The sequence below is a fragment of the Phoca vitulina genome, unplaced genomic scaffold, assembly GCF_004348235.1.
Source record: "Phoca vitulina isolate PV1807 unplaced genomic scaffold, GSC_HSeal_1.0 scaffold1, whole genome shotgun sequence".
Classification (NCBI taxonomy): domain Eukaryota; kingdom Metazoa; phylum Chordata; class Mammalia; order Carnivora; family Phocidae; genus Phoca; species Phoca vitulina.
The window spans coordinates 9,246,140-9,265,423 of record NW_022589704.1 but is presented as its reverse complement, the minus strand read 5'-3'; the positions used below and the strand labels follow the sequence as shown (position 1 = coordinate 9,265,423).

Sequence of the window (19,284 nt, the reverse complement as noted above, 5' to 3'; positions counted from 1 at the left end):
CAGGTTTTCTTCTTTAGCCTGCTGACATGGTAGATTACACTGATTGATTCTGAATATTGAATGGAGACTTGCATATCTAGAATACATTCCACTTGATCATGATGTATAATTTTTTTACATTGTTGGATGAGATTTGCTAATATTTTCTTGAAGACTTTTGTATATATATTCTGAGAGATATTGGTCTATAGTTTGTCTTTATCTGCTTTTGATATTATGATAATGCTGGGCTCATAGAAGGAATTAAGAAGTGTTCCCTCTGTTTCTATTTTCTGGACAAGACTGTGGCAAATTGGCATCATTTCTTCCTTAATGTTTTGTAGGATTACACAGTGAAAACACCTGAACCTAGTACTTTCCTTTTTCAAAGTTATTAATTACTGACTCAGTTTTTTAAAAAGTAGATATAGGCCTATTCAAATTACCTGTCTCTCTTTGTGTGAGTTTTGCGGGTTTGTGGTTTTCTAGGATTTTGTTCATTTTATTTAACTTATCAAATTTGTGGAAATACATTTATTTATAGTATTCCTTTGTTGTCCTTTTAATATCAATGGAATCAGTTGTATGATTCTACTTTCACTTCGATATTGGTAATTTGTGTCTTTTCGCTCTCTTTTTTTTCTTGGTTAGCCTGGGTAGAAGGTTATCAATTTTATAGATCTTTTCTAAGAACCAGCTTTAGGTTCTGTGGAATTTTCTCTTTTATTTCCTATTTTCAATTTCATTGATTTCTGCTCTAATTTTTGTTTTCTTACTTCTACTTCTTTAGGCTTAAATTGTTCTTCCTTGTCCAGTTTCCTAAGTGGAGAAACATAGATTACTGATTTTAGATCTTTCTTCTTTTCTAATGTATGCATTTAATGGAATGCATTTCTCTCTGATTCCTGCTTTTTCTGCATCCCACTTTTTTTTCTTTTTGGAGAAAGAGAGAGACAGAGAGTGTGGGCACACACACATAAGCAAGCGGGGTGGGGGAAGGGGCAGAGAGCGAGAGAATCTTAAGCAGGCTCCACACCCAGCACAGAGTCTTGATGCAGGGCTCAATCCCACAACCCTGAGATCATGACCTGAGCTGAAATCAAGTCAGATGCTTAACTGACTGAGCCACCCAGGTGCCCCTGCATCCCACACATTTTGATAAGTTGTATGCTCATTTTTATTTAGTTCAAAATATTTCTAAATTTTTCTTGAGACCTCTTCTTTGACCCAGGCATTATTTAGAAGTGTATTTTTAAATCTCCAAATACGGGGCATTTTCTACCTCTTTCTGTTATTGATTTGTAGTTTAATTCCTGTGTTGTCTGAGAACATACTTTTTATGATTTCTAGTCTTTTAAATTTGTTAAGATCTGTTTTATGGCCTATAGCGTGGTCTACTTTAGTGAGGGTTGTTATTCCATGTAATCTTGAGGAATATGTGTATCCTGCTGCTGTTGGATGGAATATTTCAAAAATGTCAAATAGATCAAGTTGATTGATAGGGATGTTCAGGTCTACTACATTCTTATTGCTTCTCTACCTGCTTGATCTATTAATTACTAAAAAAGGGCTTTTCATGTATCCAACTGCAGTAACAGATTCATCTATTTCTATTACTGTTTATCAACTTTTACCTTACATAATATGATGCTGTGTGTTTACGAAGATATATGTTATGGATTGTTATGTCTTCTTGGGAAAATGACCCCTTTATCACACAAAATGCCCTCTTTCTCCTTGATAATTTTTCTTGTTCTGAAGTTTTTTTGTGTGGAAATAATGTAGCTACTCCATCTTTTTTGTTTGTTTGTTTGTTTTGTTAGTGTTAGCATGGTACCTCTTTCTCCATTCTTAACCTGAGTCTTTATATTTATGGGTTTTTTCTTGGTGACAGTATGTGGTAGGTCTTGTTTTTGTAGTTACTTTGTCAATCTCTGCTTTTTTTTCTTTTTCCAAGTTTTTATTTAAATTCCAGATAGTTAACATACCGTGTTTCAGGTGTAGAATTTAGTGATTCATCACTTACATAAAATCACAATAAGTTCCCTCCTTAATTCCCATCACCTATTTAACCCATCCCTCTGCCCACCTCCCCTCTGGTAATCATCAGTTTGTTCTCTATAGTTAAGAGTCTGTTTCTTGGTTTTCCTCTCTTTTTTTCTCTCCCTGTGTTCATTTGTTTTGTTTCTTAAATTCCACATATGAGTGAAATCATATGGTATTTGTTTTTCTCTGGCTGACTTATTTTGCTTAGCATAATACTCCATCCATATCGTTTGAAATGACAAGATTTCATTCTTTTTTAATGGCTGAGTAATATTTCATTGCATGTATGTGTATATGTATATATTACATCTTCTTTATCCATTCATCAGTTGATGGGCATTTGGGTTCTTTCCATAATTTGGCTATTGTTGATAATGCTGCTATAAACATCAGGGTGAATGTATCCCTTCGAAATAGTATTTTTGTATTCTTTAGCTAAATACTTAGTAGTGCAATTGCAGATTGTAGGGTAGTTCTATTTTTAACTTTTTGAGGAACCCCCATACTATTTTCCAGAGTGGATGCACGAGTCTGCATTCCAACCAATAGTGCAAGAGGGTTCCCCTTACTCCCCATCCTGGCCAACACCTGTTGTTTTCTGTGTTGTTAATTTTAGCCATTCTGACTGCTGTGAAGTGATATCTCACTGTAGTTTTGATTTTTATTTCCCTGATGATGAGTGATGTTGAACATCTTTTCATGTGTCTGTTGGCCTTCTTGGGAAAATGTCTATTCATAATCTTCTGCCCATTTTTTAACAGGATTATTTGTTTTTTGGGTGTTGAGTTTTAAAAGTTCACTATAGATTTTGGATACCAACCCTTTATCAGATACATCATTGGCAAATATATTTTGATGAAGTCCAAATAGCTTATTTTTGCTTTTGTTTCCCTTGCCTCAGGAGACATATTTAGTAAGAAGTTGTCATGGCTAATGTCAAACAGGTTACTGCCTGTGTTCTCCTCTAGGATTTTAATGGTTTTCTGTCTCACATTTAGGTTTTTAATCCATTTTGAATTTATTTTTGTGTATGGTGTAAGAGAGTGGTCCAGTTTCATTCTTTTGCATGTTGCTATCCAGTTTTCCCACCACCATTTGTTGAAGGGACTCTTTTTCCCATTGGATATTCTTTTTTGCCTTGTCGAAGATTAATTGACCATGTAGTTGTGGGTTCATTTCAGGGTTTTCTATTCTGTTCTATTGATCTATGTGTCTGTTTTTGTGTCAGTACCATACTGTCTTGATCACTACAGCTTTGTATTACACTTGAAGTCCGGAATTGTGATGCCTCAGTTTTCAGGGAACCCTCTTTTTCAACATTACTTTGGCTATTTGGAGTCTTTTGTAGTTCCATACAAATTTTAGGATTGTTTGTTCTAGCTCTGTGAAAAATGCTGTTTGTATTTTGATAGGGATTGCACTAAATGTATAGATTGCTTTGGGTAATATAGACTATTTTAACATTTGTTCTTCCAATCTGTGAGCATGCAATGTTTTTCCATTTCTTTGTGTCCTCTTCAATTTCTTTCATCAGTGTTTTATAGTTTTCAGAGTACAGATCTTTTATCTCTTTGGTTAGGTTTATCCGTAGGTATCTTATTGTTTTTGGTGCAATAGTAAATGGGCCTGATTCCTTGATTTCTCTTTCCACTGCTTCATTATTGGTGTAGAAAAATATAACAGATTTCTGTATGTTGATTCTGTATCCTGTGAGTTTACAGAATTTGTGTATCAATTCTAGCAAATTTTTGGTGGAGTCTTTTGGGTTTTCTATATAGAGTATCATGTCATCTGCAAATAGTGAAAGTTTGACTTCTTCCTTGCTGATTTGGATGCCTTTTATTTCTTTTTGTTGTCTGATTACTGTGGCTAGGACTTGCAGTACTATGTTAAGTAACAGTGGTTAGAGTAGACATCCCTGTCTTGTTCCTGATTATAGAAAGAAAGCTCTCAGTTTTTCCCCATTGAGGATGATATTAGCTGTAGGTTTTTTGTATATGGCCTTTATTATATCGAGGTATGTTCCTTCCAAACTTACTTTGCTGAGGGTTTTTATTATGAATGGATGTTGTACTTTGTCACATGCCTTTTCTGCATCTATTGAAAGGATCATATGTTTTTTACCCTTTCTTTTATTAATGTGGTGTATCACATTGACTGATTTGCAAATATTGAACCACCCTTGCAGCCCAGTAATAAATCTCACTTGGTTGTGGTGAATGATTCTTTTAATGTACTGTTGGATTTGATTTGCTAGTATTTTATTGAGAATTTTTGCATCCGTGTTCATCAGGGATATTGGCCTGTAGTTCTCTCTTTTAATGGAGTCTTTGAATTTGGGATCAGGGTGATGCTGGTCTCATAGAATGAATTTGGAAGTTTTCCTTCCATTTCTATTTTTTGTAATAGTTTGAGAAGAATAGGTATTAACTCTTCTCTAAATGTTTAGTAGAATTCACCTGTGAAGCCATCTGGCCCTGGACTTTTGTTGGTTGGGAGATTTTTTATTACTGATTCAATTTCTTTGTTAGTAATCAATCTGTTCAAGTTTTCTATTTCTTCCTGTTTCAGTTTTGGTAGTTTATGTTTCTAGGAATTTACCAATTTCTTCCAAATTGCCCTATTTGTTAGTATATAGTTTCTCATAATATTCTCTTATAATTGTTTACATTTCTGTGGTGCTGGTTGTTATTTTGCTTCTCTTTTTTGTGATTTTATTTATTTGTGTCCTTTCTATTTTCTTTTTGGTAAGTCTGGTTAAGACTTTATCAATTTTATTAATTTTTTGAAAGAACCAGCTCCTGGTTTCATTGATCTGTTCTATTGTTTTTTTAGCTTCTGTATCATTTATTTCTGCTCTAATCTTTATTATTTCCCTTCTACTGCTGGCCATAGGCTTTGTTTGTTGTTCTTTTTCAAGCTCCTTTAGGTTTAAGGTTAGGTTGTTTATTTGAGATTTTTCTTGCTTCTTGAGGCAGGCCTGCATTGCTATATACTTCCCTCTTATGACTGCTTTGGCTGCATCCCAAAGGTTTTGGACTGTAGTGCTCTCATTTTCATTTGTTTCCATGTATTTTTTTTTTTTTTTGAGAGAGAGGGAGAGACTGCCCATGAGCATGGGGGGGGGGGCAGAGGGAGAAGGGGAGAGAATCTTATGTAGGCCCCATGCCTAGCACAGAGCCCAGCTCGGGGCTAATCTCATGACCCTCAGATCATGACCTGAGAGTTGGACGCCCAACCGAGTCACCCAGAAACCCCTTTGTCTTTGTCTTTTCCATGTATTTTTAAATTTCTTCTTTGATATCCTGGTTGACTCATTCATTGTTTAGCAGCATGTTGTTTAACTTCCATGTATTTGTAGTCTTTCCAAATTTTTTCTTGTAGTTGACCTCGTTTCATAGCATTGTGGTCAGAAAATATGCACGGTATGATCTCAATCTTCTTGTACTTGTTGAGGCCTAATTTGTGAGCTAGTATGTGATCTATTCTGGAGAATGTCCCATGTGCATTTGAAAAGAATGTGTTTTCTTCTGCTTTAGGATGGAATGTTCTGAATATATGTGTTAAGTCCATCTGGTCCAGTGTGTCATTCAAAGTCATTCTTTCTTTGTTGATTTTCTGCTTAGATGATTTGTCCATTGATGTAAGTGGGGTGTTCAAGTCCCCTACTATTATTGTATTATTATAAATGAGTTCCTTTATGTTTGTTATTAATTGTTTTATATATTTGGGTGCTCCCATGTTGGCGGCATAAATATTTACAATTGTTAGATCTTCTTATTGGATGGTCCCCTTTATTATGATATAGTGTCCTTCACCTCTTGTTACAGTCTTTGGTTTAAAATCTAGTTTGTCTGATTAAGTATTGCTACTCTGGCTTTCTTTTGACATCCATTTGCATGAGAAATGTTTTTCCATCTCCTCACTCTCAATCTGCAGGTGACTTTAGGTCTAACATTAATCCCTTGTAGGCAGCATATAGATGGGTCTTGTTTTTTTAATCCATTCTGATACCCTATGTCTTTTGATTAGAGAGTTTAGTCCATTTACATTCAGAGTAATTATTGATAGATACGCATTTAGTGCCATTTTATTATTTGTTCTGTTGTTTTTGGAGATTTTCTGTTCCATTTTTGTCTTTTCACTTTAGGTTTTTCCTTTCCACTCAGAGTCCCCTTTAATATGTCTTGCAGGGCCGGTTTAGTGGTCATGAACTCCTTTGGGTTTTTTTGTCTGAGAAACTCTTTATCTCTCCTTCTATTCTGAATGATAGCCTTGCTGGATAGATTATCTTTGGCTGCAGATTTTCCCCATTCAGCACATTGAATATATCATGCCACTCTCTTCTGGCTTGCCAAATTTCTGTTGAGAGATCTGCAGCTAACCTTATGGGTCCTCCCTTGTAAGTTAGGGATTTCTTTTGTCTTGATACTTTTAGGATTTTTTCTTTATTGCTATATTTTGCAAATTTAATTACAATATGTCTTGGTGTTGGCCTGCTTTTGTTGATTTTGATGGGAGTTCTCTGTGCCTCTTGGATTTGGATGTCTTGTTTCCTTCCCCAGATTAGGGAAGTTTTCAGCTATTATTTCCTCAAATAAATTTTCTGCACCCTTCTCTCTCTCTTCTTCTGGGACTCCTATGATAAGAATGTTATTATGCTTTATGGAGTCACTGAGTTCCCTAAGTCTATTCTCGTCTTCTGTAATTATTCTTCCTCTCTTTTGTTCAGCTTCATTATTTTCCATTATTTTATCTTCTATATCACTTATTTGTTCCTCTGCTTCTTCCATCATGGTCATCACATCCATTCTGTTTCAAATCTCAGTTGTTATATTTTTCGTTTCTGACTTGATTGTTTTTTAACTCTTTCATCTCTGCAGTAAGGGCCTCCCTGAAGTCTTCCATTCTCTTAAGCCCAGTGAGTATCCTTATGGTTATTTCTTTAAATTCTCCCTCAAGTGTATTACTTATATCTGTTTCAATTAGATCTCTGGCTGTGACCTTATCATTGTTTCATTTGGGATGAATTCCTCCATCTTGGCATTTTATCTAAGTCTCTGTCTTATTCTCTGTGTTAGAAAAACCCATTATGTTTCCTGCTCCTGAGAGTAATGGCTTTATGAAGAAAAGGTCATACAGTGTCCAGGACCTGGTGTTTCAGGGAGTGTGTCTGGTGTGTGCTATGTGCACTCTGCTGTTGTGTTTTGGCTGCTCTATCCTTCAGGTTAGTCATCTTCAGAGGCTCTCCTTGTCTGCACTGGGCAGTGTTTGGTCCTTGGTCAGATTGTGGTAAATTTTAACTAGGTGTGCTCAGGTCTGCTTGTTAAATGAAACCTGATGCTACTTCCACTAGAACAGAACAATCTGGTAAGGAGACATGGTATGGGCAGGGGTTTCTGCTGGTCTTCTAGCGAAGAGGCTCATTGTGCTGGGACTGAGGCGAACTTGACCAAAAAGGGCAGTATTGACAGAGCACAGGGATGTGGGACTTGGCGTAAGCAGGTTAGGCAGCCAGTGTCAGTGCTGTGCTGTTTACTGCAGGTGGTTCTGTGTTTATGCTGAGGGGTGGGTGAGGGAAATGGTACCAGCCAACTGCTTTGTCCCCAGAGAGGGGTCTCCATGCTTGCTGCTCTCAGGAAAGCACTCCTAGAAGAGTGAATAATCTCCCCCTGTGCATCCCAGGCATTTTTCAGATAGCTGTTTTCATGCTGTCTGCCTCTGGGTTGCTTGCCTGCCTTTTCTCCTGCAGCAGCACAGTGCCCTCCAAGGTCTATCCCAGCCAAACCTGCTGACTTTTAAAACTCCAAACTTGGGGCACCTGGGTGACTCATTGGTAAGGTGACTGATTCTGGATTTCAGCTCAGGTCATGATTTGGAGGTCGTGAGATTGAGTCCTGTGTCAGGCTCTGTGCTTGGCATGGAGTTTGCTTGGGATTCTCTCCCTTTCCCTCTGCCCCTCCCCCTGCTTGCACTTGCTCTCTCTATTCTGCTCTAAAAAAATAAATAAATAACATTTTTTAAACTCAAAACTTTAGGGATGTGCTGTAGTGGGAGCCTATGCTGGTCTTCTGAGGGAGGGTCTCACTGTGCTGGGACTGAGGGAGATCTAACTGAAAAGGGCAGTCGTGCCAGAGTGCAGGGGTTGGGACTTGGAGCAAGCAGGCTAGACTGACCTTTTGGGACTGAGCTGCCCTAGTCAGGTGGCTCTGTGCTTAGGCTGAGGGGTGGGGGACAGAAATGTGCTCACTGGCAACTTTGTCCCTGGAGAGGCACTTCTGTGAATGCTACCTCTCAGGGACGTGCTCCAAGAAGAGTGAATAATCTCCCCACTGCCTGCCCAGGTGACCCTCATGTTGCACCGTCTGTCCCAGGGTTGTTTCCCTGCCTTCCCTCCAGGAGCAAGGCGGCACCCTCAGGGCTCTATCTCACCACGCCCACCAACCTTTAAAACTCCAGTCTTCAAGCCCCGCTGGTTGTAAGAACTCATGAAAATCAACCCTTCTCATTTTCCCAGCCAGTGGCTTTGGGGAAGTGTTCTCCTTGTGTGTATCCCTGTGTTCTCTCTCTCTCAACTTTCTCCGCAACCAGGGCTCCCTCCTCTCCGCAGCACCCATGATCTGTATCTGTATCTCTCCTAAACCATGTCTCTGCACTTCCTACCTTCCTCAGTGTGGCCTCTACTCTCCCTGTAGTCATGCAGTTTGTTCTGTCAGTCCTCAGGTTGATTTCTTGGGTATTCAGAATGATTTGATAATTATCTAGTTGTGTTCGAGGGACAAGATGAACCTGGGGTCCTCCTACTATGCCGCCATCTTAGTTCCCCCACAGACAATCTCTGCTTTTAATATTTAGTATTAAAATATTAGTATTTAGATCATTCACACTGAATGTAATTATTTATATACTGTATTAATATCTACCATGTTTGTTATTGTTCCTTATTCCTTGCATTTGCTTTGTTTCTTTTTCCTTCTCTTTTTCTGCCTTGTCTGGTTTTAAGTTAGCATTTTATATGATCCCATCTTGTCTCTTCTATTAACATATCAGTTGTAGTTCTTTTCAAATGTTTTTAGTGGTTGCCTAGAGATTTCAGTATACACTTTATACCGTTTCATCTGTAGCACAGATACCTTGTAACGGAGTATTCCCAATTCCTTCTTCCCATCCCTTACGATATTACTGTCATTCATTGCACTCATCTGTACCTTGTAATCATCATTTGTTCCAATCAGAGAATGTCCTTGAGCTGCTGCTTGACTGCCATCTTGGGTTTCTTTTTAATGTTTCTGGGATTAGATCCACTGGTTTCTAATTTTCACATCTTCCTCAATATTGGATTACATGCCTCTTTTTCTGAATCCAACACGTTGAATTTTTTTAAAGATTTATTTATTTTAAAGAGAGAGAGTGAGTGTGGGGAGGCAGAGGGAGAAGGAGAAAGACAATCTCAAGCAGGCTCCATACCCAGCGCAGAGCCCAATGCAGGGCTCTGTCTCATGGCCCTGAGATCATGAACTGAGGCAAAATGAAGAGTCAGACACTTAACTGACTGAGCCACCCAGGCACCCCCCTATTAAATGTTTTTAAGAGTGGGTGTGTGTTGCTCAGTATCAGACATCTATTTATTAGATAAATAAATAAACTAGAACCATACTAGGTGACTTAGTTTTAAAACTTTTTATATACATAAAGGAAATAAAGAAAATTGTAGGAAAAACACTCAAGATGGATATTTGTAAAGTAAAATTTCTGAGCCTTACATATCTGAAGTTGTCTTGATTAGCACTGAGTATTGAAGAGCTGGCTTTACAGTCACTGTTACTGATGAGATGTCACTCTCAAGTTATTCTTGCCGTCATTCCTCCATAGTTGACCAGTTTCTTGATTCTTACTGGAGTTTTAAGTTTTTCTCTTTGTTTTTTAGGTGTTGTCATTTCATAACGAGGTGCTTTGGTTTATGTCTTTTTGAATTCATTTTTCTAAGTACCCTTTAAAAAAAATTCATGTCCTTCTACTCCGTGGTATCTTTTTAAGTAATTCTCTTAACATATTCCTCCTCTGCAATTTCCTTGCACAGCTTTCTTGACTCCAATTAGGTGGCTATTAGACCACCTAAATTTATCTTAATGCTCTCATATTTTCTTTCAAATCTACTTTTTTTTCCCTTTTAATCTCTTACTTTTCTGGGAAACTTCTTCAACTTTATTTTACAACCATTTTAGTAAATTTTAGTAAATTTCCAAAAATCAATATAAAAATTACGTAAGACCATAATCACTTTCTTTCTTTGTATCCTGGGGTACAGTGTGTATTCTCAAATATCTCTAAAAAATATTAGAGGTTTTGAAAGTTTCTCATTTCCTACAATATCTCTGTTTCTCCTAGGATAACTTTTTTTTCTTTTTGTATGTTGTTCTTTCTGATATTTGAGAATTTTTTCAAAACTCTGCTGACCTGTGGTTATCTGTTCCTACTTAAGAGAAAGCTCTGGAAATCAACTGATGTGATTCACTAAATTAAAGAATAAAGAAGGAAAATCATATAAATATCTCAGCAGATGCACTTGATAATATTCAACATCTGTCCATGAGAAAACTCTCAGCAAACTAGGAATAGACAGTAACTTCTTCAGTCTCATTAAAAATACACACACACACACACACACACAGTGTATACAGCAAACATCATACTTAATGGTGATACTAAGTGCTTTTTTTCTAAGATTGGAAACAAGACAAGGATGTCCACTCTCATTACTTTTCTTCAACATTGTGTCTAAACTCCTAATCAGTACAATAAGAAAGAAAAAGAAATAATTGTTGGAAAAAAAAAAGTAAAGGAGTTTACTTGCTGGTGACATGATTATTTATTTTCTATAAAATCCAAAAAAAATCTACAAATACATTACTGGAATACAAGAATTTAGCAGGGTTATAAATACATGGTTAATATTTTCAAAAACCAGTTTTATTCCCATCCAATTATAACAAGCAATTTAAAAAACAATACCATTTAAAGCAATACCAGCTTAAAAAGCAACACCATTTCTAGTTAGGAATAAGTTTAATGAAAGATGTGTATGACTTCTTTTTTTTTTTAATTTAATTTAGTTAACACATAGTGTATTATTAGTATCAGGGGTAGAATTTAGTGATTCATCAGTTGCATATAACATCCAGTGCTCATTACATCAAGTGCCCTCCTGAATGTCCATCACCCAATTACCCCATCCCCCCACCGACCTTCCCTCCAGCAACCCTCAGTTTGTTCCCTATAGTTAAGAGTCTCCTATGGTTTACCTCCCTCTCTGTTTTAATCTTAGTTTATTTTTCCTTCCCTTCCCCTATGTTCATCGTTTTGTTTCTTAAATTCCCCAGTCTAGATGTATATGACTTCTTTACTGAAAACACTTCTAGAAGGAAAACTAAATAAATGGAGAGCTATACAATGTTGACAGATTGGAGCTCAATATTGTTAAGATATCATTTGTAACCAAATTTATCTGAAGGTTCAATGCAAACTGTATAAAAATCCAAAAGGCTTTTCTTCTAGAAATTGACAAATAGATTTTAAGAGACATATGGAATACCAAAAGACCTAGAAAAGCCAAGACAATTTTTCCCTAACTGACTTCAAGACTTTCTATAAACTATAGTGTGCAAGCCAATTTGCTATTGGCATAAGGATAAACAAATAGATCAGTGGTACAGAATAGAAAATCCATAAATAGACCCATGCTTACATTACAAATTGCTTTTTGAGTATTTTCATTAACTTGTGGTAGGCAAAGATTTCTTAGTACATTAAAGTTATTATTAAAGTTATGAACCACAGAAGAAAAGAATTGATGGATTTGGCTTCCTCAAAATTAAAAATTTCTCCTCATCAAAACACACGGTTAAGTAAACCACAGACTGGAAGAAAATGTTTGTGATACATAAATTAAACAAAAACACTTCTTTCCATAATATAAAACAAACTGCTACACATCAATAAGTAGTAAAAAACAACCAAACAATATAAATGGGTCAAAAACTTGAACAGACACTTTACAAAAGATGCATGAATTGCCAATAAGCATATGAAAACATGCTCAATATCATTAGTCATTAAAGGAATGCAAATTAAAACTATATGAGATCCCACATCATACTCATGAGAATTGCTAAAATTAGAAAAACTATCTCTAATAGACTTTGAAAAACAGTTTGGCAGATTCTAAACTGGCTAAACATACTCACGCAATGATCCACTCCTAATTACCCAAGAGAAATGAAAACATCATGCCATAAAAAGACATGTACAAGAACAACAGGTTTATATCATACAAGTCCCAAACTGGAATCAATCTAAATGTCCATCCCAGGAAAATGAATAAGCAGATTGCGGTAGGTCCACACAATGGAATACCTTCAACTACAAAAAGGAACAAACTTCCATTCATCCAAGAGCATGGATGATGAGCAAATGCCAGGCACGAAGCATACATGATGTATTATTCCACGTATGTGAAACCCAGTAAGAGGCAAAATTCACACATGGTGACAGAAAGGTCAGCAATGTTTGCCTTTGAGAGGCTGCCTGGCTCTAGGTGGTCAGCTTGTAGGGTGAGGGGTTAGAGGTGCACTGTTCTGTTCTCCATTTAAAAAATAACATAAGTTTTCAGCACCATGTCTCACTTGTGATCTCTACTGCCTCTTCAGGGTTCTTCAGGGCATACCGGTGTTTTTCTGACCTCTGGAAGCATCCTCCACCTACAACAGCAGTTAGCACTCTTCTGACCACTTTTGTCATATAGATTTTGGTTGAAATTTCTCTTGTGCTCATTGCCCCGCCGTTCTCTTTGTCACTGTGAATCCAATTTCTTTATTATCGTTTTAGCAGGGCTTTTAATGAAAGAGAAGACAAATGCTTCTTTTCAATCTGCAGTCTTTGACCTGGAACATTTCTTTTGCAGGAATTTGACACAATAATTTGACGTTATTATTCCCTGAGGCATACTAAGTACTTGGGAAGTGGCAATAATTCTCTTCTGGTTTGACAAAGAAAGCTTCTAAGTCTTCATAATACAAGATGTTGATTAAAACATTATTATCAGAGCAATAAAATGATCAACTAAAAATTGGAATTATAGACTCAAGTTTAAAATTACTTTCACAGGAAACATCAGTGATTTCTGAAATTCAAATGCCTGAAAAGATTCACTATATATAACAATAACACAGACAGATTTATATTAACACAAAGTAGGACCAGATGTCCCAGGAAAAATGTTTGATATTCTTGTGAAATTATCAATTTATACTGTTTCATGTCACTATTAACCACATCTTATCCTTTATAAATTAACTTTATAATGTAGGATGGCATTTCTCTTAACAGCTATAGGGAGAGAGCTGGTTTTTAGCTTTCTGATATTTTTTTTCTCTCAGTTGTTAAGTATTTTCAAGGTTAGACTTCTATCCCATTGCTTTCCTTTTTCCAAAACTGTTTTATTGGAGTATAGTTTATTCCATTGCTTTTCATTTCCTCTGTTCACTCCATCTCAATTTTGTTTAAATTTAAATTTTTTTAATTACAAAAATACTTCAGATATGTGAAGGTATCTTTACAATGGCTTTGATCCAGACAGACTGGAATAGACTTTTTCAGTCCCACATTTAAGTCTTTCTTAACCTCCGTGCTTTCTTCAGCATATCTTTGCTTATTATTTCAATTCCATTTTTTCTGTCTCTGCTCAGCACTATTTACTTTATATATGTTAGTTTTTCCCAGCTTATTCTTCATATATAAATCTTACAGCCTCCACAAGCATCTTGGAATCTGGATGACCATTTTCACATAGTATCCTTCCTTCCTAGGGCATCCACAGAAGACCAGAACATTGATGACAGACTTATCTATGAGACTCTATTCAAACACTTCAAAAGACACAAGGTGGAGATTTCAAATGCAGTAAAAAAGCCATTTCCTTTCTTTGAGTGCCTCCGGGACCGTGAACTCATCACCAATAAACTGTATGACGTAAGTGATGTTTATTATGTCATGATCTGGTAAACCGGCCCCAAATGAAGTTATATTTTGATATCCTGGACCCAAACATCAAGCACAACTAACCGATTGAGTCTCCTATGAGTGGGGACTTTTTCAAGTATTGTTGCAAGTGTTCCTGTAAGGTAAAAAGGAAAAGGAGAATCAGTTGTCACCAGGGACAATCTTGCTTCTCTCTGAAGGAATGGTGCTCTGTGCTGCCCCCTGGAGTTGGGCTGAAGAGCATATCGAGTGGGCTGAATCTGAAACAGGAGTGCTCTATAGATGTATATAATGCTTTGTAGGAATGCGTAGAATATAACATAAACTGAGAATTAAAGATAATTTTAATGAATTGATGTATAACTTAAATGAGTTAATTTAATAAAATAATAACACATATCATTTTTTAAAAATTTTATTATGTTATGTTAGTCACCATACAATACATCATTAGTTTTTGATGTGGTGATCCATGATCCATTGTTTTCGTATAACACCCAGTGCTCCATGCAGTACGTGCCCTCCTTAATACCCGTCACCGGGCTAACCAATCCCCCCTCCCCCCCCCTCTAAAACCCTGTTTGTTTCTCAGAGTCCACAGTCTCTCATAGTTCATCTCTCAACACATATCATTTCAATGGACATCAGTTTGAGTGCTTAGATCTGAGAACATTAAAACCTACAGGCAGTTGATGTCCTGTTAGGACAAAATTTGGGAATTGATGATTATTATTCTTTCGCTAGCAGTTTTCAGTTTTCAGGTTTTTTTTTCTTTTTCTCTTTCTTTTTTTATGGTATTTCTGGACTTTTAGAATTTGGGTTTGATTTTAGCAATAGGCATTGCTGGAGATACAGAGATTCAAGTCTTCTCTTTGCTGGATGAATACGCTTTCTCTATGGCCAAATTCATAAAAGAGGAGAACTGTCACCTGGTTTCCTTGAGTTTTTCCAGGCCAAGTCAGTCCTGGGGAAAGGGTAAGGTCGTCCATACAACAGGACAGCTGCTCATCACCTCTTAGTCTATTCCTAAAATATCTGACCAGGTTCTTAAAGGGCTACATATCATTTAACTTTGAACCCACTGTTGTTCTTCAAAATTGCTCTTACTTACATCTAATATAAATGAAGGTGAGGAGATCTGTTTCACACGTGAGTATTTTTAAGGAGGAAGGATTTACTTGTTTCACTTAGTATCTATACAAATAAATAGAAATTCTAAAACTTTATATGAGAAGATACCTATGGAGGAAATTGGAAGACATTACCCATAAAATCACTTTCTAGGGCTCTTCTGTAACTTGGAAGTCTGTATTTATATTCTCTCCATTCAATATTTTTTAAGGATTGTCAAGATTCTTGTAGAAACCTGATCCCTGTACAAAGAGTGGTGTATAATGTTCTCCATGAACTGGAGAAGACATTTGACTTGCCACTTTTGGAAGCATTGTTCAGCGAGGTCAACATGCAAGAATACCCTGATTTAAATCGTATTTATAGGAGCTTCGAATATGGTAATTAGTTTTATTATCTACCTTTTGATATCCAGGGCCAACTTTTTTTTTTTGGACAAGTATATGTTGAGCTCCTACAACGTTCCACACACAATGCTGGGGCAGTGGGGATATAACAGTAGAGAAAACACAAATCATGAACCTTCTCAAAGCTTATGGTATAATGGCTATGGTACAACACTCACCTAAAGTAGAGGTCTGCTTAACTAGGCATTTAGACTCACAGGGCAACCAGAGCCGAAGTGCCATCAGATTTACTTAGAAGGACAAATGACAGGAAACACAGCATCCCAACAGGGCAGCATGAGTTGCTCCTCTTCTGTGGGATTCCTTGTGGAGACCCACACAGCAGTCCACCAAGTTGACTACTACCCGCCTTGAGTGTCAGCTTGGCTGTGGATGTAGGATCCACCCTGGCTTAGCAGCACCATGCCCATGGGTATCAATAGGTCACGTAACAGTGCTGTAGTCATAACGTTCAGGGACCCTACAAGGGACAAGCCAAGTCATAAGAGTCACCACTTTGAAGGAAGACCAAAGTGCACTTTGTAGTCTGTAGATAGTCCCTCCCCATCCACATGTAACTTACCAGTCATTTTTTGACCCTAAACTAGGGCTAAGCTAGGTTTTAACTTGGCCGATGTTGGCTTTAGTAGAAGAAAAGCCATCTTCATCAGGTTTCCAGAGTAATGAGCCAGAAAGTTAACCCAAGGTCACATTTACCCTTAAAGAAGGAGAATTGGTTTTGTTAACTCTTTCTCCACAAGGGGTGAAACAAACATTATTCAAATAATCACAAAACCAATGCTCTGCCAGGTGTTATACAAAACTAAAGGTTTGATTCTCAATTTTTTCCTGGGAAGGCATGATTTTTATTTTATTTTTAAAATAACTTTATTTTAATTTATTTTAAGGCCTGCAAGAGTTTAAGAGAATGCTCTTAATATATATATACACTTTTTTTTTTTTTGACTTGCCTAAGAAACTTTTTATTCCAACACAGTTTGGTGTCAGTGGAGTTCTCCAGATAAGGGATAGAGACATCATAAGAAGAATGTTCCCGTGTCCTGAAGAGGGTTGGCACTATGGGATCAGGCATGGAGTGTGAAAGGATCTAGTGTGTCTTCAAAGACAAATTCAATTTTTCTCAGAGAGTGAGAAGCAGACTGTGGAGCTGATTCATGAGAGATAAATTTGAAGAAAATTTTAGGAAGTCTACCATATAAAGCTAAGCAATTGGAATTTTATTAATAGGCAATAAAGAGATATCAACAGTTTTTATAAACAAGAAAAAATTAAAAAGCAGGTATAAAGCATGTGGTTTGTCGACTTGTGTCAATAGTAACCTTATCTAATTAAGAACAAAATAATTTCTACAGCAAGTCAGTCCAGTTAGAAATCGAATAAAGGCGATTAAGTCAATATTATATTTGTAACCAGGATGTCCCGGGCCATGGGAACAGAGGGAATGGCGGTTACCTGTCCTGCCCACACCTCAGGGGCTCTGATTCTCTCCATGGACTGCAGCGACCCCCCCCCTTCCAGGTTCAGTGTCCACATCACCTGTGTTAGGTTCCGGGGCTCCCTGAGCTGGGGTGACCTGCACCTACACTCACTGCCGCCCACCTGCCCCTGGGGAGATGGCAGCTGTCACCTCCCAGACACTGTTGTCCATGGGAGCTGTGGGTCAGTGACCCAAAGCCAAGAATCTGGGGGCTGTGGCCTGGGGTGTGCACCCTCTCCTGCTGCTCAGTCCCTACCTTCATCCCATGCTCAGAGCTCCCTGAGCCCCCATGGGACCATATACATGCACACAGGCCCCCTTCACCTTTCCCTTTGTTCTCCTTGTATCTTCCACCTGGTTTTGCCACAGTCTGAGGCCAGGTCCTGGGATGACAAAGCACACCTGGCTCCCACTGTCCCATGCAACTCACCCCTGCGGGCCCAGCCCCAGGAGGAGCTCCCTCCATGGGCCCTGGAGCAGCAGGTTCCCTACCTCCGTGGTGTCCCCTCCTCCCTGGACTCCCCGCAGATACCACCCTCCTCCCCCCTCCAGACTTCATGGTTTATTTCCTTCCTCCCATGTGTGCTGGGTCACCTACAGGCAAGGGCGCTGGGCTGGTGTTCCTCCCTCCCCTGACTGGGGACCTCCCCACCCCTGGGGCAGGCCTATGGGGTGGTCCTCCAGCACAGCTATCTGCTCCCTGCTCAGAGCTGCAGAGTGTCCTTCCTTTGTTCCTGGGATCTGGCCCCTGGGAGGTCTGTCTTGTTCCTCCAGGTGTCCTCTGCTTTGTCTCTTTGGGAAGCACTCACCCTCCCTGCCCCAACCCTCCTCTGGTCTAGCAGCATCTTTAGAGCAGATGGGCTTTCTCTTTCATACCCATGGATCTCTCTGTGAGCCTAGCTCTTCTCCAAAGGAAATCCCTATTTCTTTCTTTCAGTTTGAATGGTTCAGAAACACATTTCACTTCTATTATTTATTTTGATATATGCTTTTCCTGGCCATCCACAAATTCTTTTACAAGAGTAACGGGATCATGATGTTTCCTTTATCCTTACATTGGAGTGGCTCCTTTCTGTGTGGGAAACATAGACTCTCTTGCTGGGAGTTCTCTTTTCTATCCCAGGGATGATGGGGGAGCTTTACAAGAAGGATCAGAGGCACTGAGCTCGAGTGACCTGAGGGATGGGAGTTGCTAACTGTGTAATTTTGAGATGTTGTGTCTGGTCTCTGATGGGATCCCTAATTGCCTTCTTCCATCTCCCTCTCTTTAGCAATCCAAGAGAAAATTAATTACCAAGAAAGTGATGAAGAAGAGGTGGACAAGAGTCCTAATAACCAACTGAGGCTTGGGCAAGGTGATTGCAACCCGATAAACACCGATTTGCATCTACAAAGAAGAAAAGGAGAAAGGGAACTCATGCCCAAGTCCTGAGTGTATTTGGGGAATCAGGGAAGAAATATTAAGGACCAAGGAAAAGGCAGGGAGGGGTGTTCGCATGAATGTCTAAGCAGAGCCCAAATCCTGGAGGAGTAGCTATGACAAGAGACTGTTGGCCCAATAACCAAGGCGACGGGACAGAAACTCAGTGTCAATAAACCAGATTTAAGCAGATTAACTGCCAGGAAGTAATTGTGATTTAGAAAAGTCCCTGTAGGAGAATATTAGTGTGAAACTCTTAAGGGCTAAGAACCTGGGCCCATGGTCAACATCAAATGATGGAGGAAGGACTGATTTCAATGTGGGGATGTTTTTCAAGAGCCCAGATATTCAAGGAGAAAGCCAGTCACACAGAGAGAGAAAAGAGGAAGTGGTAGAAAGATGGAAGGGAGGATGTGGGTACTTTGAGAGAGAGAAGGAGGGAAATGAAAGAGAAGAAAGGATTAAAAGACACAATAGAAATAGCTGTGTTATTAACATCTCACTGGTTGAACATTTGTGCAGGCAGTTGTAGGTTTAGTGCTCAGGCTGCCATTGGAGGTTAGCACTCCTTTTATGCCCATTTTGCAGATAAGGAAACTGAAATCTGGAGACAGTGTGTGCGTAGTTGGCCTGGGGTCAGATGAGCAAGGGTGAACCCAGGCATTCTGAACCCAGAGCCTGTGTGTGTGTGTGTGTGTGCGCGCGCGCGTGTGTGTGTGTTAATGGAAGTAAAAATTCACATACCATAAAATTAACCATTTTAAAGTGTACAGTTAATGATATTTGGT

At 38.4% G+C, this 19,284-nt stretch overlaps 1 protein-coding gene across 6 annotated transcripts in view; it reads left to right on the top strand.

Annotated features, from left to right (window-relative positions):
• SP100 (SP100 nuclear antigen) overlaps positions 1-19,284 on the top strand; it is a 96,515-nt gene that overhangs the window by 16,944 nt on the left and 60,287 nt on the right. For all 6 annotated transcript variants that reach the window (XM_032400250.1, XM_032400231.1, XM_032400239.1 and 3 more), the window contains exons 2-4: positions 13,890-14,052; positions 15,404-15,572; positions 18,348-18,431. In XM_032400250.1, coding sequence (XP_032256141.1) covers positions 13,890-14,052; positions 15,404-15,572; positions 18,348-18,431 — 416 coding nt within the window. The remainder of the gene's footprint in view (positions 1-13,889; positions 14,053-15,403; positions 15,573-18,347; positions 18,432-19,284) is intronic.